We start from the raw sequence: 25,107 nt of genomic DNA, 5'->3' as shown, positions 1-25,107 counted from the left end.
TATCATTGTTATCATTGTTACTATTATATTTCTTGTTATATTGTATCACATCCTGATATGGGGGGGGGGGCTCTCTCTGGTGTAATATCATTGTTATTATATTTCTTGTTACATTGTATCACATCCTGATATTGGGGCTCGTGCTGGGATTCTCAGGAGTGTGTGCTGCAGGGGTTAATGCCGAGTGTAGACAGTATAGGGGGTGATGGGGTGTATGGATTTGGGGGTCGCTCCATGTCCTGACATTACAGTAGTGCCGCAGAGGTCGCGGCACTGGGGGTCGCACAGTGGCTGTGTTTGGGGGTGTCGGGTCATGACTCCCTGGTTATAATTTTAGGGCTGGATATTGAGATAGTGGGGGGGACATGATATGAGCAAGGGGGTCAGCATTTGGGTTCCCTCTATGACTTTTGATGAGAAGGGGGATTATAATTTCCTATGTCATGACATTACCCAGATATAGAGGAAGTTTGGGGTCAGGGTTTGGGGGTTCCCTCTGCGTCGGGGTGTCCTGACCTGACTTCTGCGCTGTCGCTTGGGGGCAGCAGGGGTTAATGCTGTGTGGGGGAGGGCACTGTGTGGACATATTTGGATCCCCCTCTAGGTTGGGACTGTCAGTCATTGGGTTGGTGGGGTGAGGGGGTGTGGAGCCCTCCCAGCCCCGGACACTGCAGCAGTGCGGGCGCAGCAGTCAGTGGGGCAGCAGGGCACATGTAGGGCTCCGGCTGGCAGGACCATGAGTGACAGGAGGAGATGCCCGGGGGTCACTCTCAGCTCCAGGGCTCATGCATTTTCGGTGGAGGCGCTGATCGGGGGGCACAAAAAAAGGAAACTTCGGGACTGGGAACCGGACAAGGGCCTGGATCTGTCCATGGACGGACTGAGCCCACAGGGGGACATAGGGGAGGGAGAGGACGCGGGAGCCTGCCTGGACCTCAACCCTGGTAAGTGTCAGTGAGGGACAACCCAAAATCTGTATGTATGTCCCCAAAACTTTACACTACTGCCTGCCTGGTATATATATAGTAGTGCCCGGTATTATACCCCTATATACTACTTTGCGGTAATATACCCCTATATACTACTGCCTGGTATTATACCCCTATATACTACTGCCTGGTATTATACCCCTATATACCACTGCCTGGTATTATACCCCTATATACTACTGCCTGATATTATACCCCTATATACTACTACCTGGTATTATAACCCGATATACTACTGCCTGGTATTATACCCCTATATACTACTGCCTGGTATTATACCCCTATATACTACTGCCTGGTATTATACCCCTATATACTACTGCCTGGTATTATACCCCTATATACCACTGCCTGGTATTATACCCCTATATACTACTGCCTGATATTATACCCCTATATACTACTACCTGGTATTATAACCCGATATACTACTGCCTGGTATTATACCCCTATATACTACTGCCTGGTATTATACCCCTATATACTACTGCCTGGTATTATACCCCTATATACTACTGCCTGGTATTATACCCCTATATACTACTGCCTGGTATTATACCCCTATATATCACTGCCTGGTATTATACCCCTATATACAACTATATACTACTGCCTGATATTATACCCCTATATACTACTACCTGGTATTATAACCCGATATACTACTGCCTGGTATTATACCCCTATATACTACTGCCTGGTATTATACCCCTATATACTACTGCCTGGTATTATACCCCTATATACTACTGCCTGGTATTATACCCCTATATACTACTGCCTGGTATTATACCCCTATATATCACTGCCTGGTATTATACCCCTATATACTACTGCCTGGTATTATACCCCTATATACTACTGCCTGGTATTATACCCCTATATACTACTGCCTGGTATTATACTCCTATATACTACTGCCTGGTATAATACCCCTATATACTACTACCTGCTATTCTACCCCTATATACTACTGCCTGGTATTATACCCCTATATACTACTGCCTGGTATTATACTCCTATATACTACTGCCTGGTATTATACCCCTATATACTACTGCCTGGTATTATACTCCTATATACTACTGCATGGTATTATATCACTATATACTACAGCCTGGTATTATATCTCATAATGTGACTGCCTGGTATTATACCCCTATATACTACTATCTGGTATTATACCCCTATATACTACTGTCTGGTATTATATCTCATTATGTGACTGCCTGGTATTATACCCCTATATACTACTGCCCGGTATTATACCCCTATATACTACTGCCTGGTATTATACCCCTATACACTACTGCCTGGTATTATACCCCTATACACTACTGACTGGTATTATACCCCTATATACTACTGCCTGGTATTATACCCCTATATACTACTGCCTGGTATTATACCCCTATATACTACTGCCTGGTATTATACCCCTATATACTACTGCCTGGTATTATACCCCTATATACTACTGCCTGGTATTATACCCCTATATGCTACTACCTGCTATTATACCCCTATATACTACTGCCTGGTATTATACCCCTATATACTACTGCCTGGTATTATACCCCTATATACTACAGCCTGGTATTATATCTCATAATGTGACTGCCTGGTATTATACCCCTATATACTACAGCCTGGTATTATATCTCATAATGTGACTGCCTGGTATTATACCCCTATATACTACAGCCTGGTATTATATCTCATTATGTGACTGCCTGGTTTTATACTACGATATACGGCAATTTGTTATTATATTATTATATGTCGCCGTTTGGTATTGTCTCTAAATCCGAGTGCCTGGTATTAGGATCTGTATCATTATAAATTATGGACTGATAATATGAACTTATTACTAGATGTATAGGTGACTGCCTTATATTATATTTATATATATATGGCTGCCCGGTATTATATCATTATATGTGACTGCCTTATATTATATTTATATATGTGACTGCCTGATATTATATTTCTATATGTGGCTGCCAGGTATTATATCATTATATGTGACTGCCTTATATTATATTTATATATGTGACGGCCTGATATTATATTTCTATATGTGGCTGCCCGGTGTTATATCATGATATGTGACTGCCTTATATTATATTTATATATGTGACTGCCTGATATTATATTTCTATATGCGGCTGCCCGGGATTATATCATTATATGTGACTGCCTTATATTATACTTATATATGTGATAGCCTGATATTATATTTCAATATGTGGCTGCCCGGTGTTATATCATGATATGTGACTGCCTTATATTATATTTATATATGTGACTGCCTGATATTATATTTCTATATGCGGCTGCCCGGGATTATATCATTATATGTGACTGCCTTATATTATACTTATATATGTGACTGCCTGATATTATATTTCTATATGTGGCTGCCAGGTATTATATCATTATATGTGACTGCCTTATATTATACTTATATATGTGATAGCCTGATATTATATTTCTATATGTGGCTGCCCGGTGTTATATCATGATATGTGACTGCCTTATATTATATTTATATATGTGACTGCCTGATATTATATTTCTATATGTGGCTGCCCGGTGTTATATCATGATATGTGACTGCCTTATATTATAATTATATATGTGACTGCCTGATATTATATTTCTATATGTGGCTGCCAGGTATTATATCATTATATGTGACTGTCTGATTGTATATTTGACTGCCCGTTATTATATTCCTAAATGTGACTACCCGGTATTATATAATTATATGTAATGGCCTGATATTGTATTCATATATGTGACTGGTATTAAACCTATATGTGGCTGCCCGGTATTATAGTATTATATCATTATAAGTGACTGCCCGGTATTATATTTTTTTATGTGGTTGTCCGGTATTATATCATTATATGTGACTGCCTGATAATGTGTTGATATGTGACTGCCTAGTATTATATCATTATATGTGACTGCCTAGTATTATATCATTATATGTGACTGCCTAGTATTATAACATATATATATGACTGACAGCTATTATATCATTATATGTTATACCCGGTATTATAATCCTATATGTGACTACCTGATATTATATCATATATATATGACTGACAGCTATTATATCATTATATGTAACTACCCGGTGTTATAATCCTATATGTGACTGCCTGGTTTTATATAATTCTATGTGACTGCCTTTTATTATATCATGCCTGCCTGGGATTATATCTCTATATGTGACTGCCTGGGATTATATCATTACGTTTCACACTTCAGGGACCCTGTAGGTGACGGTCTGGTCCACTATATTATATGTACCTTCTGTATTATGCGCGGAGACCTCATATTACAGGTTATGTCTCTGTGGGTGATCTGGGTCAGGGTATATTCGCGATAGGGTCAGCAGTGCCCAAAATATTACTGCCGCCAATGGACTGGATGATTTTCTGTATTTACTCAAGGCATTGAAGACATACACAGTGTATTATATTATTATATAAGTTTCTGTATGTTCACACGGCTTATTTTCGGCCGTTTTTCGGGCCGTAAACGGCCAGGGCAGTCGGAAGCAGAACGCCTCTAAACATCTGCCCATTGATTGCAATGGGAAAACTGCGTTCTGATCCGACTGGCCGTTTTTTTTTAACACATATACACCACACATATACATAACATCTATATAATACACTGTAAATAACATGCATCGTACACTATACACCACACATATACATAACATATAACACCTATATAATACACTGGAAATAACATACATCGTACACTATACACCACACATATACATAACATCTATATAATACACTGTAAATAACATGCATCGTACACTATACACCACACATATACATAACATATAACACCTATATAATACACTGGAAATAACATACATCGTACACTATACACCACACATATACATAACATCTATATAATACACTGTAAATAACATGCATCGTACACTATACACCACACATATACATAACATATAACACCTATATAATACACTGTAAATAACACACTGTACACTATACACCACACAGATAAATAACATATAACACCTATATAATACACTGTAAATAACTTGCATCGTACACTATACACCACACATATAAATAACACCTATATAATACACTGTAAATAACTTGCATCGTACACTATACACCACACATATAAATAACACCTATATAATACACTGTAAATAACATACATCGTACACTATACACCACACATATAAATAACATATAACACCTATATAATACACTGGAAATAACATACATCGTACACTATACACCACACATATAAATAACATATAACACCTATATAATACACTGGAAATAACATACATCGTACACTATACACCACACATATACATAACATCTATATAATACACTGTAAATAACATGCATCGTACACTATACACCACACATATACATAACATATAACACCTATATAATACACTGTAAATAACACACTGTACACTATACACCACACAGATAAATAACATATAACACCTATATAATACACTGTAAATAACTTGCATCGTACACTATACACCACACATATAAATAACACCTATATAATACACTGTAAATAACATACATCGTACACTATACACCACACATATAAATAACATATAACACCTATATAATACACTGTAAATAACACACCGTACACTATACACCACACATAATACATAACATATACCACCTATATAATTCACAGTAAATAATACACACAACTAAACAGCACACAAATAAAATAACTTCTCATACACAGCATACAACACATAAGGAAACACACCTATAAATGACAATATAATACGAGATACAATATATATAACACAGAGCGTATAATATACATAACCTACAGATAATATACAACACCCTATACATAACACAGGATAAATACCAGATAATATACCCTGCGCTGTACTGTAACCTCCTGCCACACTGCATGTGTGTATACTGGACAGGAGCCCTGGGACCTGAAATGGAGCGCTGTATACTTAGCTCTATACTCTGATGTATACTGGGCTCTATACTCTACACTCTACTCTATACTCTGATGTATACTCGGCTGTATTGTCGGCTCTATACTATGATGTATACTCAGCTCTATACTATGATGTATACTCGGCTCTATACTCTGATGTATACTCAGCTCTATACTCTGATGTATACTCGGCTCTATACTCTGATGTATACTCGGCTCTATACTATGATGTATACTCGGCTCTATACTCATGTATACTCGGCTCTATACTCTGATGTATACTCGGCTCTATACTCTGATGTATACTCGACTCTATACTCTGATGTATACTCGGCTCTATACTCTGATGTATACTCGGCTCTATACTCTGATGTACACTGGGCTCTATACTCTGATGTATACTCGGCTCTATACTCTGATGTATACTCGGCTCTATTGTCGGCTCTATACTATGATGTATACTCGGCTCTATACTCTGATGTACACTGGGCTCTATACTCTGATGTATACTCGGCTCTATACTCTGATGTATACTCGGCTCTATACTCTGATGTATACTCAGCTCTATACTATGATGTATACTCGGCTCTATACTCTGATGTATACTCAGCTCTATACTCTGATGTATACTCGGCTCTATACTCTGATGTATACTCGGCTCTATACTATGATGTATACTCGGCTCTATACTCATGTATACTCGGCTCTATACTCTGATGTATACTCGGCTCTATACTCTGATGTATACTCGACTCTATACTCTGATGTATACTCGGCTCTATACTCTGATGTATACTCGGCTCTATACTCTGATGTACACTGGGCTCTATACTCTGATGTATACTCGGCTCTATACTCTGATGTATACTCGGCTCTATTGTCGGCTCTATACTATGATGTATACTCGGCTCTATACTCTGATGTACACTGGGCTCTATACTCTGATGTATACTCGGCTCTATACTCTGATGTATACTCGGCTCTATACTCATGTTTACTCGGCTCTATACTCTGATGTATACTCGGCTCTATACTCATGTATACTCGGCTCTATACTCTGATGTACACTGGGCTCTGTACTCTGATGTATACTCGGCTCTATACTCTAATGTATACTCGGCTCTATTGTCGGCTCTATACTATGATGTATACTCGGCTCTATACTCTGATGTACACTGGGCTCTATACTCTGATGTCTACTCGGCTCTATACTCTGATGTATACTCGGCTCTATACTCTGATGTATACTCGGCTCTATACTCTGATGTATACTTGGCTCTATATTCTGATGTATACTCGGCTATATACTCTGATGTAAACTCGGCTCTATACTCTGATGTATACTCGGCTCTATACTCTGATGTATACTCGGCTCTATACTCTGATGTATACTCGGCTCTATACTCTGATGTATACTCGGCTATATACTCTGATGTAAACTCGGCTCTATACTCTGATGTATACTCGGCTCTATACTCTGATGTATACTCGGCTCTATACTCTGATGTATACTCTGCTCTATACTCTGATGTATACTCGGCTCTATACTCTGATGTATACTCGGCTCTATACTCTGATGTATACTCGGCTCTATACTCTGATGTATACTCGGCTCTATACTCTGATGTATACTCGGCTATATACTCTGATGTAAACTCGGCTCTATACTCTGATGTATACTCGGCTCTATACTCTGATGTATACTCGGCTCTATACTCTGATGTATACTCTGCTCTATACTCTGATGTATACTCGGCTCTATACTCTGATGTATACTCGGCTCTATACTCTGATGTATACTCGGCTCTATACTCTGATGTATACTCGGCTCTATACTCTGATGTATACTCGGCTCTATACCCGCTCTATACTTTTCCCTATACTCTGCTCTTTTCTTGGCTCTATACTTTATATAATACTTCACTCTATACTCGGTTCTATACTCTATAATTTATTAATAGAAATACTTTGCTCTATACTCATTTGGCTCTTTACTGTACTCTATATTCAGCTTAATACTCGGCTCTATACTCGGTTCTATACTCAGCCAATATTCAGCTCTATATTCTATACTCAGCCAATATTCAGCTCTATATTCTATACTCAGCCAATATTCAGCTCTATATTCTATACTCAGCCAATATTCAGCTCTATATTCTATACTCAGCCAATATTCAGCTCTATATTCTATACTCAGCCAATATTCAGCTCTATATTCTATACTCAGCCAATATTCAGCTCTATATTCTATACTCCGCTCAATACTTGGCTGCTCATAGTCTCATTTGTTAGTGACTGAGCTCGGTCCACCCAGTGCAGGTGCCCTGTCCTCATTGGGGTCACTACTGGCCAGAGGTCAGAGGTCATGTATACAGGATGAGCAGTAGTTCTATCCGTATGTACTTATCACTTTCACTGCTGAAAAAGGAATGTATATGCTATACGAACCATGATATATATATATACACACACACACACACACACACACACACACACACACACACACACACACACACACACACACACACACACACACATATACACACACACACACACACACACACACACACACACACACACACACACACACACACACATCCAGCCACTATATTATTGATGTGCATATGTATATTATCTAAATGTTCCTCGTGGCAATGGCTGATTAATATTGGTCTTCTCTGAGATAAACCCCTTCACTGTATCTGCCCCCCAAAACCAAAAAAAATCTATAATGTGCAGTTAGTGTTACAGATGCTTTATGTTCAGCCATACAGACCGCTCAGTCACCACGACCAGTCCTGTATTATAGACATCTATATAATCACTGACATGTAATACGTATATTATATCTCTACTATATATCCTACTGATATATAATATTCACAGAGATTATAGTCTTAGTGGTATATAACATGCGACATACTGCTGTGTAATTTATATATGTGTTAGTTTACGGGTCATTTATAATTGCACTCATGAAATAACAGTAATATATAATATACAGAGAGTTTATAATGACAATGATATATAATATACAGAGAGTTTATAATGACACTGATATATAATATACAGAGTTTATAATAACACTGATATATAATATACAGAGAGTTTATAATGACACTGATATATAATATACAGAGAGTTTATAATGACCCTGATATATAATATACAGAGAGTTTATAATAACAATGATATATAATATACAGAGGGTTTATAATGACAATGATATATAATATACAGAGAGTTTATAATGACACTGATATATAATATACAGAGAGTTTATAATGACAATGATATATAATATACAGAGAGTTTATAATGACACTGATATATAATATACAGAGAGTTTATAATGACACTGATATATAATATACAGAGAGTTTATAATGACAATGATATATAATATACAGAGAGTTTATAATGACAATGATATATAATATACAGAGAGTTTATAATGACACTGATATATAATATACAGAGAGTTTATAATGACACTGATATATAATATACAGAGAGTTTATAATGACACTGATATATAATATACAGAGAGTTTATAATGACAATGATATATAATATACAGAGTGTTTATAATGACAATGATATATAATATACAGAGAGTTTATAATAACACTGATATATAATATACAGAGAGTTTATAATGACACTGATATATAATATACAGAGAGTTTATAATAACAATGATATATAATATACAGAGAGTTTATAATAACACTGATATATAATATACAGAGAGTTTATAATGACAATGATATATAATATACAGAGAGTTTATAATGACAATGATATATAATATACAGAGAGTTTATAATGACACTGATATATAATATACAGAGAGTTTATAATGACAATGATATATAATATACAGAGAGTTTATAATGACAATGATACATAATATACAGAGAGTTTATAATGACAATGATATATAATATACAGAGAGTTTATAATGACACTGATATATAATATACAGAGAGTTTATAATGACACTGATATATAATATACAGAGAGTTTATAATGACACTGATATATAATATACAGAGAGTTTATAATAACACTGATATATAATATACAGAGAGTTTATAATAACAATGATATATAATATACAGAGAGTTTATAATAACAATGATATATAATATACAGAGAGTTTATAATAACAATGATATATAATATACAGAGAGTTTATAATAACAATGATATATAATATACAGAGAGTTTATAATAACACTGATATATAATATACAGAGAGTTTATAATAACAATGATATATAATATACAGAGAGTTTATAATGACCCTGATATATAATATACAGAGAGTTTATAATGATAATGATATATAATATACAGAGAGTTTATAATGATAATGATATATAATATACAGAGAGTTTATAATAACAATGATATATAATATACAGAGAGTTTATAATGACACTGATATATAATATACAGAGAGTTTATAATAACACTGATATATAATATACAGAGAGTTTATAATAACACTGATATATAATATACAGAGAGTTTATAATAACAATGATATATAATATACAGAGAGTTTATAATAACAATGATATATAATATACAGAGAGTTTATAATGACACTGATATATAATATACAGAGAGTTTATAATAACAATGATATATAATATACAGAGAGTTTATAATAACAATGATATATAATATACAGAGAGTTTATAATAACAATGATATATAATATACAGAGAGTTTATAATAACAATGATATATAATATACAGAGAGTTTATAATGACACTGATATATAATATACAGAGAGTTTATAATAACACTGATATATAATATACAGAGAGTTTATAATAACACTGATATATAATATACAGAGAGTTTATAATAACAATGATATATAATATACAGAGAGTTTATAATAACAATGATATATAATATACAGAGAGTTTATAATGACACTGATATATAATATACAGAGAGTTTATAATAACAATGATATATAATATACAGAGAGTTTATAATAACAATGATATATAATATACAGAGAGTTTATAATAACAATGATATATAATATACAGAGAGTTTATAATGACAATGATATATAATATACAGAGAGTTTATAATAACACTGATATATAATATACAGAGAGTTTATAATGACACTGATATATAATATACAGAGAGTTTATAATAACAATGATATATAATATACAGAGAGTTTATAATAACACTGATATATAATATACAGAGAGTTTATAATGACACTGATATATAATATACAGAGAGTTTATAATGACACTGATATATAATATACAGAGAGTTTATAATGACAATGATATATAATATACAGAGAGTTTATAATGACAATGATATATAATATACAGAGAGTTTATAATGACACTGATATATAATATACAGAGAGTTTATAATGACAATGATATATAATATACAGAGAGTTTATAATGACAATGATACATAATATACAGAGAGTTTATAATGACACTGATATATAATATACAGAGAGTTTATAATGACACTGATATATAATATACAGAGAGTTTATAATGACACTGATATATAATATACAGAGAGTTTATAATAACACTGATATATAATATACAGAGAGTTTATAATAACAATGATATATAATATACAGAGAGTTTATAATAACAATGATATATAATATACAGAGAGTTTATAATAACACTGATATACAATATATAGAGAGTTTATAATAACAATGATATATAATATACAGAGAGTTTATAATAACAATGATATATAATATACAGAGAGTTTATAATGACAATGATATATAATATACAGAGAGTTTATAATAACACTGATATATAATATACAGAGAGTTTATAATAACACTGATATATAATATACAGAGAGTTTATAATAACAATGATATATAATATACAGAGAGTTTATAATGACCCTGATATATAATATACAGAGAGTTTATAATGATAATGATATATAATATACAGAGAGTTTATAATGATAATGATATATAATATACAGAGAGTTTATAATAACAATGATATATAATATACAGAGAGTTTATAATAACAATGATATATAATATACAGAGAGTTTATAATAACAATGATATATAATATACAGAGTTTATAATAACAATGATATATAATATACAGAGAGTTTATAATGACAATGATATATAATATACAGAGAGTTTATAATGATAATGATATATAATATACAGAGAGTTTATAATAACAATGATATATAATATACAGAGAGTTTATAATAACAATGATATATAATATACAGAGTTTATAATAACAATGATATATAATATACAGAGAGTTTATAATAACAATGATATATAATATACAGAGTTTATAATAACAATGATATATAATATACAGAGAGTTTATAATGACACTGATATATAATATACAGAGAGTTTATAATAACACTGATATATAATATACAGAGAGTTTATAATAACAATGATATATAATATACAGAGAGTTTATAGTAACAATGATATATAATATACAGAGAGTTTATAATGACAAAGATATATAATATACAGAGAGTTTATAATAACAATGATATATAATATACAGAGAGTTTATAATGACACTGATATATAATATACAGAGAGTTTATAATAACAATGATATATAATATACAGAGAGTTTATAGTAACAATGATATATAATATACAGAGAGTTTATAATGACAAAGATATATAATATACAGAGAGTTTATAATAACAATGATATATAATATACAGAGAGTTTATAATGACACTGATATATAATATACAGAGAGTTTATAATGACACTGATATATAATATACAGAGAGTTTATAATGACACTGATATATAATATACAGAGAGTTTATAATGACAATGATATATAATATACAGAGAGTTTATAATAACACTGATATATAATATACAGAGAGTTTATAATAACACTGATATATAATATACAGAGAGTTTATAATGACAATGATATATAATATACAGAGAGTTTATAATGACAATGATATATAATATACAGAGAGTTTATAATGACAATGATATATAATATACAGAGAGTTTATAATGACACTGATATATAATATACAGAGAGTTTATAATGACAATGATATATAATATACAGAGAGTTTATAATGACACTGATATATAATATACAGAGAGTTTATAATGACACTGATATATAATATACAGAGAGTTTATAATGACACTGATATATAATATACAGAGAGTTTATAATAACAATGATATATAATATACAGAGAGTTTATAATAACAATGATATATAATATACAGAGAGTTTATAATAACACTGATATACAATATATAGAGAGTTTATAATAACAATGATATATAATATACAGAGAGTTTATAATGACCCTGATATATAATATACAGAGAGTTTATAATAACAATGATATATAATATACAGAGAGTTTATAATGACAATGATATATAATATACAGAGAGTTTATAATAACACTGATATATAATATACAGAGAGTTTATAATGACAATGATATATAATATACAGAGAGTTTATAATAACACTGATATATAATATACAGAGAGTTTATAATGACAATGATATATAATATACAGAGAGTTTATAATGACACTGATATATAATATACAGAGAGTTTATAATGACACTGATATATAATATACAGAGAGTTTATAATAACACTGATATATAATATACAGAGAGTTTATAATGACACTGATATATAATATACAGAGAGTTTATAATACTGATATATAATATACAGAGAGTTTATAATGACACTGATATATAATATACAGAGGGTTTATAATGACCCTGATATATAATATACAGAGAGTTTATAATAACAATGATATATAATATACAGAGAGTTTATAATGACAATGATATATAATATACAGAGAGTTTATTATGACACTGATATATAATATACAGAGAGTTTATAATGACACTGATATATAATATACAGAGAGTTTATAATGACACTGATATATAATATACAGAGAGTTTATAATAACAATGATATATAATATACAGAGAGTTTATAATAACAATGATATATAATATACAGAGAGTTTATAATAACACTGATATACAATATATAGAGAGTTTATAATAACAATGATATATAATATACAGAGAGTTTATAATGACCCTGATATATAATATACAGAGATTTTATAATAACAATGATATATAATATACAGAGAGTTTATAATAACACTGATATATAATATACAGAGAGTTTATAATAACAATGATATATAATATACAGAGAGTTTATAATGACCCTGATATATAATATACAGAGAGTTTATAATGATAATGATATATAATATACAGAGAGTTTATAATAACAATGATATATAATATACAGAGAGTTTATAATAACAATGATATATAATATACAGAGAGTTTATAATAACAATGATATATAATATACAGAGAGTTTATAATAACAATGATATATAATATACAGAGAGTTTATAATGACACTGATATATAATATACAGAGAGTTTATAATGACAATGATATATAATATACAGAGAGTTTATAATAACAATGATATATAATATACAGAGAGTTTATAATAACAATGATATATAATATACAGAGAGTTTATAATAACAAAGATATATAATATACAGAGAGTTTATAATGACCCTGATATATAATATACAGAGAGTTTATAATGACCCTGATATATAATATACAGAGAGTTTATAATGATAATGATATATAATATACAGAGAGTTTATAATGATAATGATATATAATATACAGAGTTTATAATAACAATGATATATAATATACAGAGAGTTTATAATGACAATGATATATAATATACAGAGAGTTTATAATGACACTGATATATAATATACAGAGAGTTTATAATGACCCTGATATATAATATACAGAGAGTTTATAATAACAATGATATATAATATACAGAGAGTTTATAATGATAATGATATATAATATACAGAGAGTTTATAATAACACTGATATGTAATATACAGAGAGTTTATAATGACAATGATATATAATATACAGAGAGTTTATAATGACACTGATATATAATATACAGAGAGTTTATAATGACAATGATATATAATATACAGAGAGTTTATAATGACACTGATATATAATATACAGAGAGTTTATAATGACAATGATATAGAATATACAGAGAGTTTATAATAACAATGATATATAATATACAGAGAGTTTATAATAACAATGATATATAATATACAGAGAGTTTATAATAACAATGATATATAATATACAGAGAGTTTATAATAACACTGATATATAATATACAGAGAGTTTATAATAACACTGATATATAATATACAGAGAGTTTATAATAACACTGATATATAATATACAGAGAGTTTATAATAACACTGATATATAATATACAGAGAGTTTATAATGACACTGATATATAATATACAGAGAGTTTATAATAACAATGATATATAATATACAGAGAGTTTATAATAATGATATATAATATACAGAGAGTTTATAATGACACTGATATATAATATACAGAGAGTTTATAATAACAATGATATATAATATACAGAGAGTTTATAATGACAATGATATATAATATACAGAGTGTTTATAATGACAATGATATATAATATACAGAGTGTTTATAATGACCCTGATATATAATATACAGAGAGTTTATAATGACTGATATATAATAAACAGAGAGTTTATAATAACACTGATATATAATATACAGAGAGTTTATAATGACAATGATACATAATATACAGAGAGTTTATAATAACACTGATATATAATATACAGAGAGTTTATAATGACACTGATATATAATATACAGAGAGTTTATAATAACAATGATATATAATATACAGAGAGTTTATAATAACAATGATATATAATATACAGAGAGTTTATAATGACACTGATATATAATATACAGAGAGTTTATAATAACAATGATATATAATATACAGAGAGTTTATAATGACAATGATATATAATATACAGAGTGTTTATAATGACAATGATATATAATATACAGAGTGTTTATAATGACCCTGATATATAATATACAGAGAGTTTATAATGACTGATATATAATAAACAGAGAGTTTATAATAACACTGATATATAATATACAGAGAGTTTATAATGACAATGATACATAATATACAGAGAGTTTATAATAACACTGATATATAATATACAGAGAGTTTATAATGACTGATATATAATATACAGAGAGTTTATAATAACACTGATATCTAATATACAGAGAGTTTATAATGACAATGATATATAATATACAGAGAGTTTATAATGACAATGATATATAATATACAGAGAGTTTATAATGACACTGATATATAATATACAGAGAGTTTATAATAACACTGATATATAATATACAGAGAGTTTATAATGACCCTGATATTAAATATACAGAGAGTTTATAATGACAATGATATATAATATACAGAGAGTTTATAATAACAATGATATATAATATACAGAGAGTTTATAATAACACTGATATATAATATACAGAGGGTTTATAATGACCCTGATATATAATATACAGAGAGTTTATAATAACAATGATATATAATATACAGAGAGTTTATAATGACAATGATATATAATATACAGAGAGTTTATAATGACACTGATATATAATATACAGAGAGTTTATAATGACACTGATATATAATATACAGAGAGTTTATAATAACAATGATATATAATATACAGAGAGTTTATAATAACACTGATATATAATATACAGAGAGTTTATAATGACAATGATACATAATATACAGAGAGTTTATAATAACACTGATATATAATATACAGAGAGTTTATAATGACTGATATATAATATACAGAGAGTTTATAATAACACTGATATATAATATACAGAGAGTTTATAATAACACTGATATATAATATACAGAGAGTTTATAATGACAATGATATATAATATACAGAGAGTTTATAATGACAATGATATATAATATACAGAGAGTTTATAATGACACTGATATATAATATACAGAGAGTTTATAATAACACTGATATATAATATACAGAGTGTTTATAATGACCCTGATATATAATATACAGAGAGTTTATAATGACTGATATATAATAAACAGAGAGTTTATAATAACACTGATATATAATATACAGAGAGTTTATAATGACAATGATACATAATATACAGAGAGTTTATAATAACACTGATATATAATATACAGAGAGTTTATAATGACTGATATATAATATACAGAGAGTTTATAATAACACTGATATATAATATACAGAGAGTTTATAATAACACTGATATATAATATACAGAGAGTTTATAATGACAATGATATATAATATACAGAGAGTTTATAATGACAATGATATATAATATACAGAGAGTTTATAATGACACTGATATATAATATACAGAGAGTTTATAATAACACTGATATATAATATACAGAGAGTTTATAATGACCCTGATATTAAATATACAGAGAGTTTATAATGACAATGATATATAATATACAGAGAGTTTATAATAACAATGATATATAATATACAGAGAGTTTATAATAACACTGATATATAATATACAGAGGGTTTATAATGACCCTGATATATAATATACAGAGAGTTTATAATAACAATGATATATAATATACAGAGAGTTTATAATGACAATGATATATAATATACAGAGAGTTTATAATGACAATGATATATAATATACAGAGAGTTTATAATGACCCTGATATATAATATACAGAGAGTTTATAGTAACACTGATATATAATATACAGAGAGTTTATAGTAACAATGATATATAATATACAGAGAGTTTATAATAACACTGATATATAATATACAGAGAGTTTATAATAACAATGATATATAATATACAGAGAGTTTATAATAACACTGATATATAATATACAGAGAGTTTATAATAACAATGATATATAATATACAGAGAGTTTATAATGACCCTGATATATAATATACAGAGAGTTTATAATAACACTGATCTATAATATACAGAGAGTTTATAATAACAATGATATATAATATACAGAGAGTTTATAATGACCCTGATATATAATATACAGAGAGTTTATAATAACACTGATCTATAATATACAGAGAGTTTATAATAACAATGATATATAATATACAGAGAGTTTATAATGACAATGATATATAATATACAGAGAGTTTATAATAACAATGATATATAATATACAGAGAGTTTATAATGACAATGATATATAATATACAGAGAGTTTATAGTAACAATGATATATAATATACAGAGAGTTTATAGTAACAATGATATATAATATACAGAGAGTTTATAGTAACAATGATATATAATATACAGAGAGTTTATAATAACAATGATATATAATATACAGAGAGTTTATAATAACAATGATATATAATATACAGAGAGTTTATAATAACAATGATATATAATATACAGAGAGTTTATAATAACAATGATATATAATATACAGAGTTTATAATAACAATGATATATAATATACAGAGAGTTTATAATAACAATGATATATAATATACAGAGAGTTTATAATGACCCTGATATATAATATACAGAGAGTTTATAATGACCCTGATATATAATATACAGAGAGTTTATAATAACAATGATATGTAATATACAGAGAGTTTATAATGACCCTGATATATAATATACAGAGAGTTTATAATGACCCTGATATATAATATACAGAGAGTTTATAATAACAATGATATATAATATACAGAGAGTTTATAATGACACTGATATATAATATACAGAGAGTTTATAATGACACTGATATATAATATACAGAGAGTTTATAATAACACTGATATATAATATACAGAGAGTTTATAATGACCCTGATATATAATATACAGAGAGTTTATAATGACCCTGATATATAATATACAGAGAGTTTATAATGACCCTGATATATAATATACAGAGAGTTTATAATAACAATGATATATAATATACAGAGAGTTTATAATGACACTGAAATATAATATACAGAGAGTTTATAATAACACTGATATATAATATACAGAGAGTTTATAATAACAATGATATATAATATACAGAGAGTTTATAATGACCCTGATATATAATATACAGAGAGTTTATAATGACAATGATATATAATATACAGAGAGTTTATAATGACCCTGATATATAATATACAGAGAGTTTATAATGACAATGATATATAATATACAGAGAGTTTATAATGATAATGATATATAATATACAGAGAGTTTATAATAATGATATATAATATACAGAGAGTTTATAATGACAATGATATATAATATACAGAGAGTTTATAATGACAATGATATATAATATACAGAGAGTTTATAATAACAATGATATATAATATACAGAGAGTTTATAATGACACTGATATATAATATACAGAGAGTTTATAATGACAATGATATATAATATACAGAGAGTTTATAATGACAATGATATATAATATACAGAGAGTTTATAATAACAATGATATATAATATACAGAGAGTTTATAATAACACTGATATATAATATACAGAGAGTTTATAATACTGATATACAATATACAGAGGGTTTATAATAACACTGATATATAATATACAGAGAGTTTATAATAACAATGATATATAATATACAGAGAGTTTATAATAACAATGATACATAATATACAGAGAGTTTATAATAACACTGATATATAATATACAGAGAGTTTATAATAACACTGATATATAATATACAGAGAGTTTATAATGACCCTGATATATAATATACAGAGAGTTTATAATAACAATGATATATAATATACAGAGAGTTTATAATAACAATGATATATAATATACAGAGAGTTTATAATGACACTGATATATAAAATACAGAGAGTTTATAATAACACTGATATATAATATACAGAGAGTTTATAATAACACTGATATATAATATACAGAGAGTTTATAATGACACTGATATATAATATACAGAGAGTTTATAGTAACAATGATATATAATATACAGAGAGTTTATAATGACACTGATATATAATATACAGAGAGTTTATAATAATGATATATAATATACAGAGAGTTTATAATAACAATGATATATAATATACAGAGAGTTTATAATAACACTGATATATAATATACAGAGAGTTTATAATGACACTGATATATAATATACAGAGAGTTTATAATGACACTGATATATAATATACAGAGAGTTTATAATGACACTGATATATAATATACAGAGAGTTTATAATAACAATGATATATAATATACAGAGAGTTTATAATAACAATGATATATAATATACAGAGAGTTTATAATGACACTGATATATAATATACAGAGAGTTTATAATGACACTGATATATAATATACAGAGAGTTTATAATAACACTGATATATAATATACAGAGAGTTTATAATGACAATGATATATAATATACAGAGAGTTTATAATAACAATGATATATAATATACAGAGAGTTTATAATGACACTGATATATAATATACAGAGAGTTTATAATGACACTGATATATAATATACAGAGAGTTTATAATAACACTGATATATAATATACAGAGAGTTTATAATAACACTGATATATAATATACAGAGAGTTTATAATAACAATGATATATAATATACAGAGAGTTTATAATAACAATGATATATAATATACAGAGAGTTTATAATAACAATGATATATAATATACAGAGAGTTTATAATAACAATGATATATAATATACAGAGAGTTTATAATGACAATGATATATAATATACAGAGAGTTTATAATAACAATGATATATAATATACAGAGAGTTTATAATGACAATGATATATAATATACAGAGAGTTTATAATGACACTGATATATAATATACAGAGAGTTTATAATGACACTGATATATAATATACAGAGAGTTTATAATGACCCTGATATATAATATACAGAGAGTTTATAATGACCCTGATATATAATATACAGAGAGTTTATAATGACACTGATATATAATATACAGAGAGTTTATAATGACCCTGATATATAATATACAGAGAGTTTATAATGACCCTGATATATAATATACAGAGAGTTTATAATAACAATGATATATAATATACAGAGAGTTTATAATAACACTGATATATAATATACAGAGAGTTTATAATGACACTGATATATAATATACAGAGAGTTTATAATGACCCTGATATATAATATACAGATAGTTTATAATAACACTGATATATAATATACAGAGAGTTTATAATAACAATGATATATAATATACAGAGAGTTTATAATAACAATGATATATAATATACAGAGAGTTTATAATAACAATGATATATAATATACAGAGAGTTTATAATGACAATGATATATAATATACAGAGAGTTTATAATAACAATGATATATAATATACAGAGAGTTTATAATAACACTGATATATAATATACAGAGAGTTTATAGTAACACTGATATATAATATACAGAGAGTTTATAATAACAATGATATATAATATACAGAGAGTTTATAATAACAATGATATATAATATACAGAGAGTTTATAATGACACTGATATATAATATACAGAGAGTTTATAATAACAATGATATATAATATACAGAGAGTTTATAATAACAATGATATATAATATACAGAGAGTTTATAATAACAATGATATATAATATACAGAGAGTTTATAATAACAATGATATATAATATACAGAGAGTTTATAATAACACTGATATATAATATACAGAGAGTTTATAGTAACACTGATATATAATATACAGAGAGTTTATAATAACAATGATATATAATATACAGAGAGTTTATAATGACACTGATATATAATATACAGAGAGTTTATAATAACAATGATATATAATATACAGAGAGTTTATAATGACAATGATATATAATATACAGAGAGTTTATAATAACACTGATATATAATATACAGAGAGTTTATAATGACAATGATATATAATATACAGAGAGTTTATAATGACCCTGATATATAATATACAGAGAGTTTATAATGACCCTGATATATAATATACAGAGAGTTTATAATGACAATGATATATAATATACAGAGAGTTTATAATGACACTGATATATAATATACAGAGAGTTTATAATGACACTGATATATAATATACAGAGAGTTTATAATGACACTGATATATAATATACAGAGAGTTTATAATGACACTGATATATAATATACAGAGAGTTTATAATAACAATGATATATAATATACAGAGAGTTTATAATGACCCTGATATATAATATATGTATAATGTATATTACAGTATAGTATACATAGTGGGTCTGCTCAGTATAGATATACCACTGTACTGTAGGTTAGTTCATTGCACTCCCCATTGTTAGGGATGTATAATAATACACTTATAATGTATGGTATAAACAATGGTTAGCCTTATAGACCGCAGGGAGTGTTATATGTGTCCCTTGTAACGTCCATGTGCAGTGCCCCTATAGAAATTACATAGATCTCCTGCTATATACTGACCCTTGTTCCAGGTTCCTGTAGAGCCAATATCTATGCTTTATCATGTGCTGCTCTCTAGCTGTACAGATACTACAACTCCCAGCATCTCCTAGCAGCCTATGTGTGTCTATAGCTGTGCATTTATATATGATGTAGGAGTCCAGCATGGCATAGTATGATGTCAGGGTAACTACTAGTCCCATCATGTTCTGGTAGCCTATGCGTGTCATACATGCTATGATGTGAGATAATGTAGAGATACTACTACTTCCATTATGTCCGGGCAGCCTATGTGTGTCATGAATGTTAGAAATACTGGTACTCCCATCATCTCCGGGAAGCTTATGTGAATGATGTATGATATGATGTCAGATATTGTAGAAATACTACTACTCACATCATGTCCAGGCAGCCTATGTGTGTGATGTATGGTATGATGTAGAGATACTACTACTCCCATCATATCAGGCAGGCTATGTGTGTGATGTATGGCATGATGTAGAGATACTACTACACCCATCATGTCAGGCAGGCTATGTGTGTGATTGTAGGTGTATATGTATGATGTATATATTGTAGGTGTATATATTGTAGGTGTATATGTATGATGTATATATTGTAGGTGTATATGTATGATGTGTATATTGTAGGTGTATATGTATGATGTATATATTGTAGGTGTATATGTATGATGTGTATACTGTAGGTGTATATGTATGATGTATATATTGTCGGTGTATATATTGTAGGTGTACATGTATGATGTATATATTGTAGGTGTATATGTATGATGTGTATATTGTAGGTGTATATGTATGATGTCTATATTGTATGTGTATATGTATGATGTGTATATTGTATGTGTATATGTATATTGTAGGTGTATATGTATGATGTGTATATTGTAGGTGTATATGTATGATGTGTATATTGTATGTGTATATGTATGATGTATATATTGTAGGTGTATATGTATGATGTGTATTTTGGAGGTGTATATGTATGATGTATACATTGTAGGTGTATATGTATGATGTATATATTGTAGGTGTATATGTATGATGTGTATATTGTAGGTGTGTATGATGTATATATGTAGGTGTATATGTATGATGTGTATACTGTAGGTGTATATGTATGGATGTGTATATTGTAGGTGTATATGTATGATGTGTATATTGTTGGTGTATATGTATGATGTACATATTGTAGGTGTGTATGTATGATGTGTATATTGTAGGTGTATATGTATGATGTATATATTGTAGGTGTATATTTATGATGTGTATATTGTATGTGTATATGTATGATGTGTATATTGTATGTGTATATGTATATTGTAGGTGTATATGTATGATGTGTATATTGTAGGTGTATATGTATGATGTACATATTGTAGTTGTATATGTAGGATGTATATATTGTAGGTGTATATGTAGGATGTATATATTGTAGGTGTATATGTATGATGTGTATTTTGTAGATGTATATGTATGATGTGTATATTGTAGGTGTATATGTATGATGTATATTTTGTAGATGTATATGTATGATGTATATATTGTAGGTGTATATGTATAATGTATATATTGTCTGTGTATGTGTATGATGTGTATATTGTAGGTGTATATGTATATATTGTAGGTGTATGATGTATATATTGTAAGTGTATATGTATGATGTATATATTGTAGGTGTATATGTATGATGTATATATTGTAGGTGTATATGTATGATGTACATATTGTAGGTGTGTATGATGTATATATTGTAGGTGTATATGTATGATGTGTATATTGTAGGTGTATATGTATGATGTATATATTGTAGGTGTATATGTATGATGTATATATTGTAGGTGTATATATTGTAGATGTATATGTATGATGTATATATTGTATATGTAGTGTATATGTATGATGTATATATTGTAGGTGTATATGTATGATGTATATATTGTAGGTGTATATGTATGATGTATATATTGTAGGTGTATATGTATGATGTATATATTGTAGGTGTATATATGTATGATGTATATATTGTAGGTGTATATGTAGGATGTATATATTGTAGATGTATATGTATGATGTATATATTGTAGGTGTATATGTATGATGTATATATTGTAGGTGTATATGTATAATGGATATATTGGAGATGTGTATTTATGATGTATATTGTAGGTGTATATGTATGATGTATATATTGTAGGTGTATATGTATGATGTATATATTGTAGGTGTATATGTAGGATGTATATATTGTAGGTGTATATGTATGATGTGTATATTGTAGATGTATATGTATGATGTGTATATTGTAGGTGTATATGTATGATGTATATATTGTAGGTGTATATGTATGATGTATATATGTAGTGTTATAGTATATATTGTAGGTGTATGTATTATTTGTTTGTATGTTGTATA

The 25,107-nt window shown here is 28.2% G+C and overlaps 1 protein-coding gene across 1 annotated transcript in view; it reads left to right on the top strand.

The window, feature by feature from the left end:
* Positions 1–736: 736 nt before the first annotated feature.
* The window catches only part of TBX15 (T-box transcription factor 15), a 100,367-nt gene continuing 75,996 nt past the window's right edge, over positions 737–25,107 (top strand). Inside the window, exon 1 of the mRNA XM_075847672.1 lies at positions 737–944. Coding sequence (XP_075703787.1) covers positions 737–944 — 208 coding nt within the window. The remainder of the gene's footprint in view (positions 945–25,107) is intronic.

Source organism: Rhinoderma darwinii (genome assembly GCF_050947455.1).
Source record: "Rhinoderma darwinii isolate aRhiDar2 chromosome 5 unlocalized genomic scaffold, aRhiDar2.hap1 SUPER_5_unloc_56, whole genome shotgun sequence".
Lineage (NCBI taxonomy): Eukaryota > Metazoa > Chordata > Amphibia > Anura > Rhinodermatidae > Rhinoderma > Rhinoderma darwinii.
This window is presented reverse-complemented; position numbering and strand designations above follow the sequence as displayed.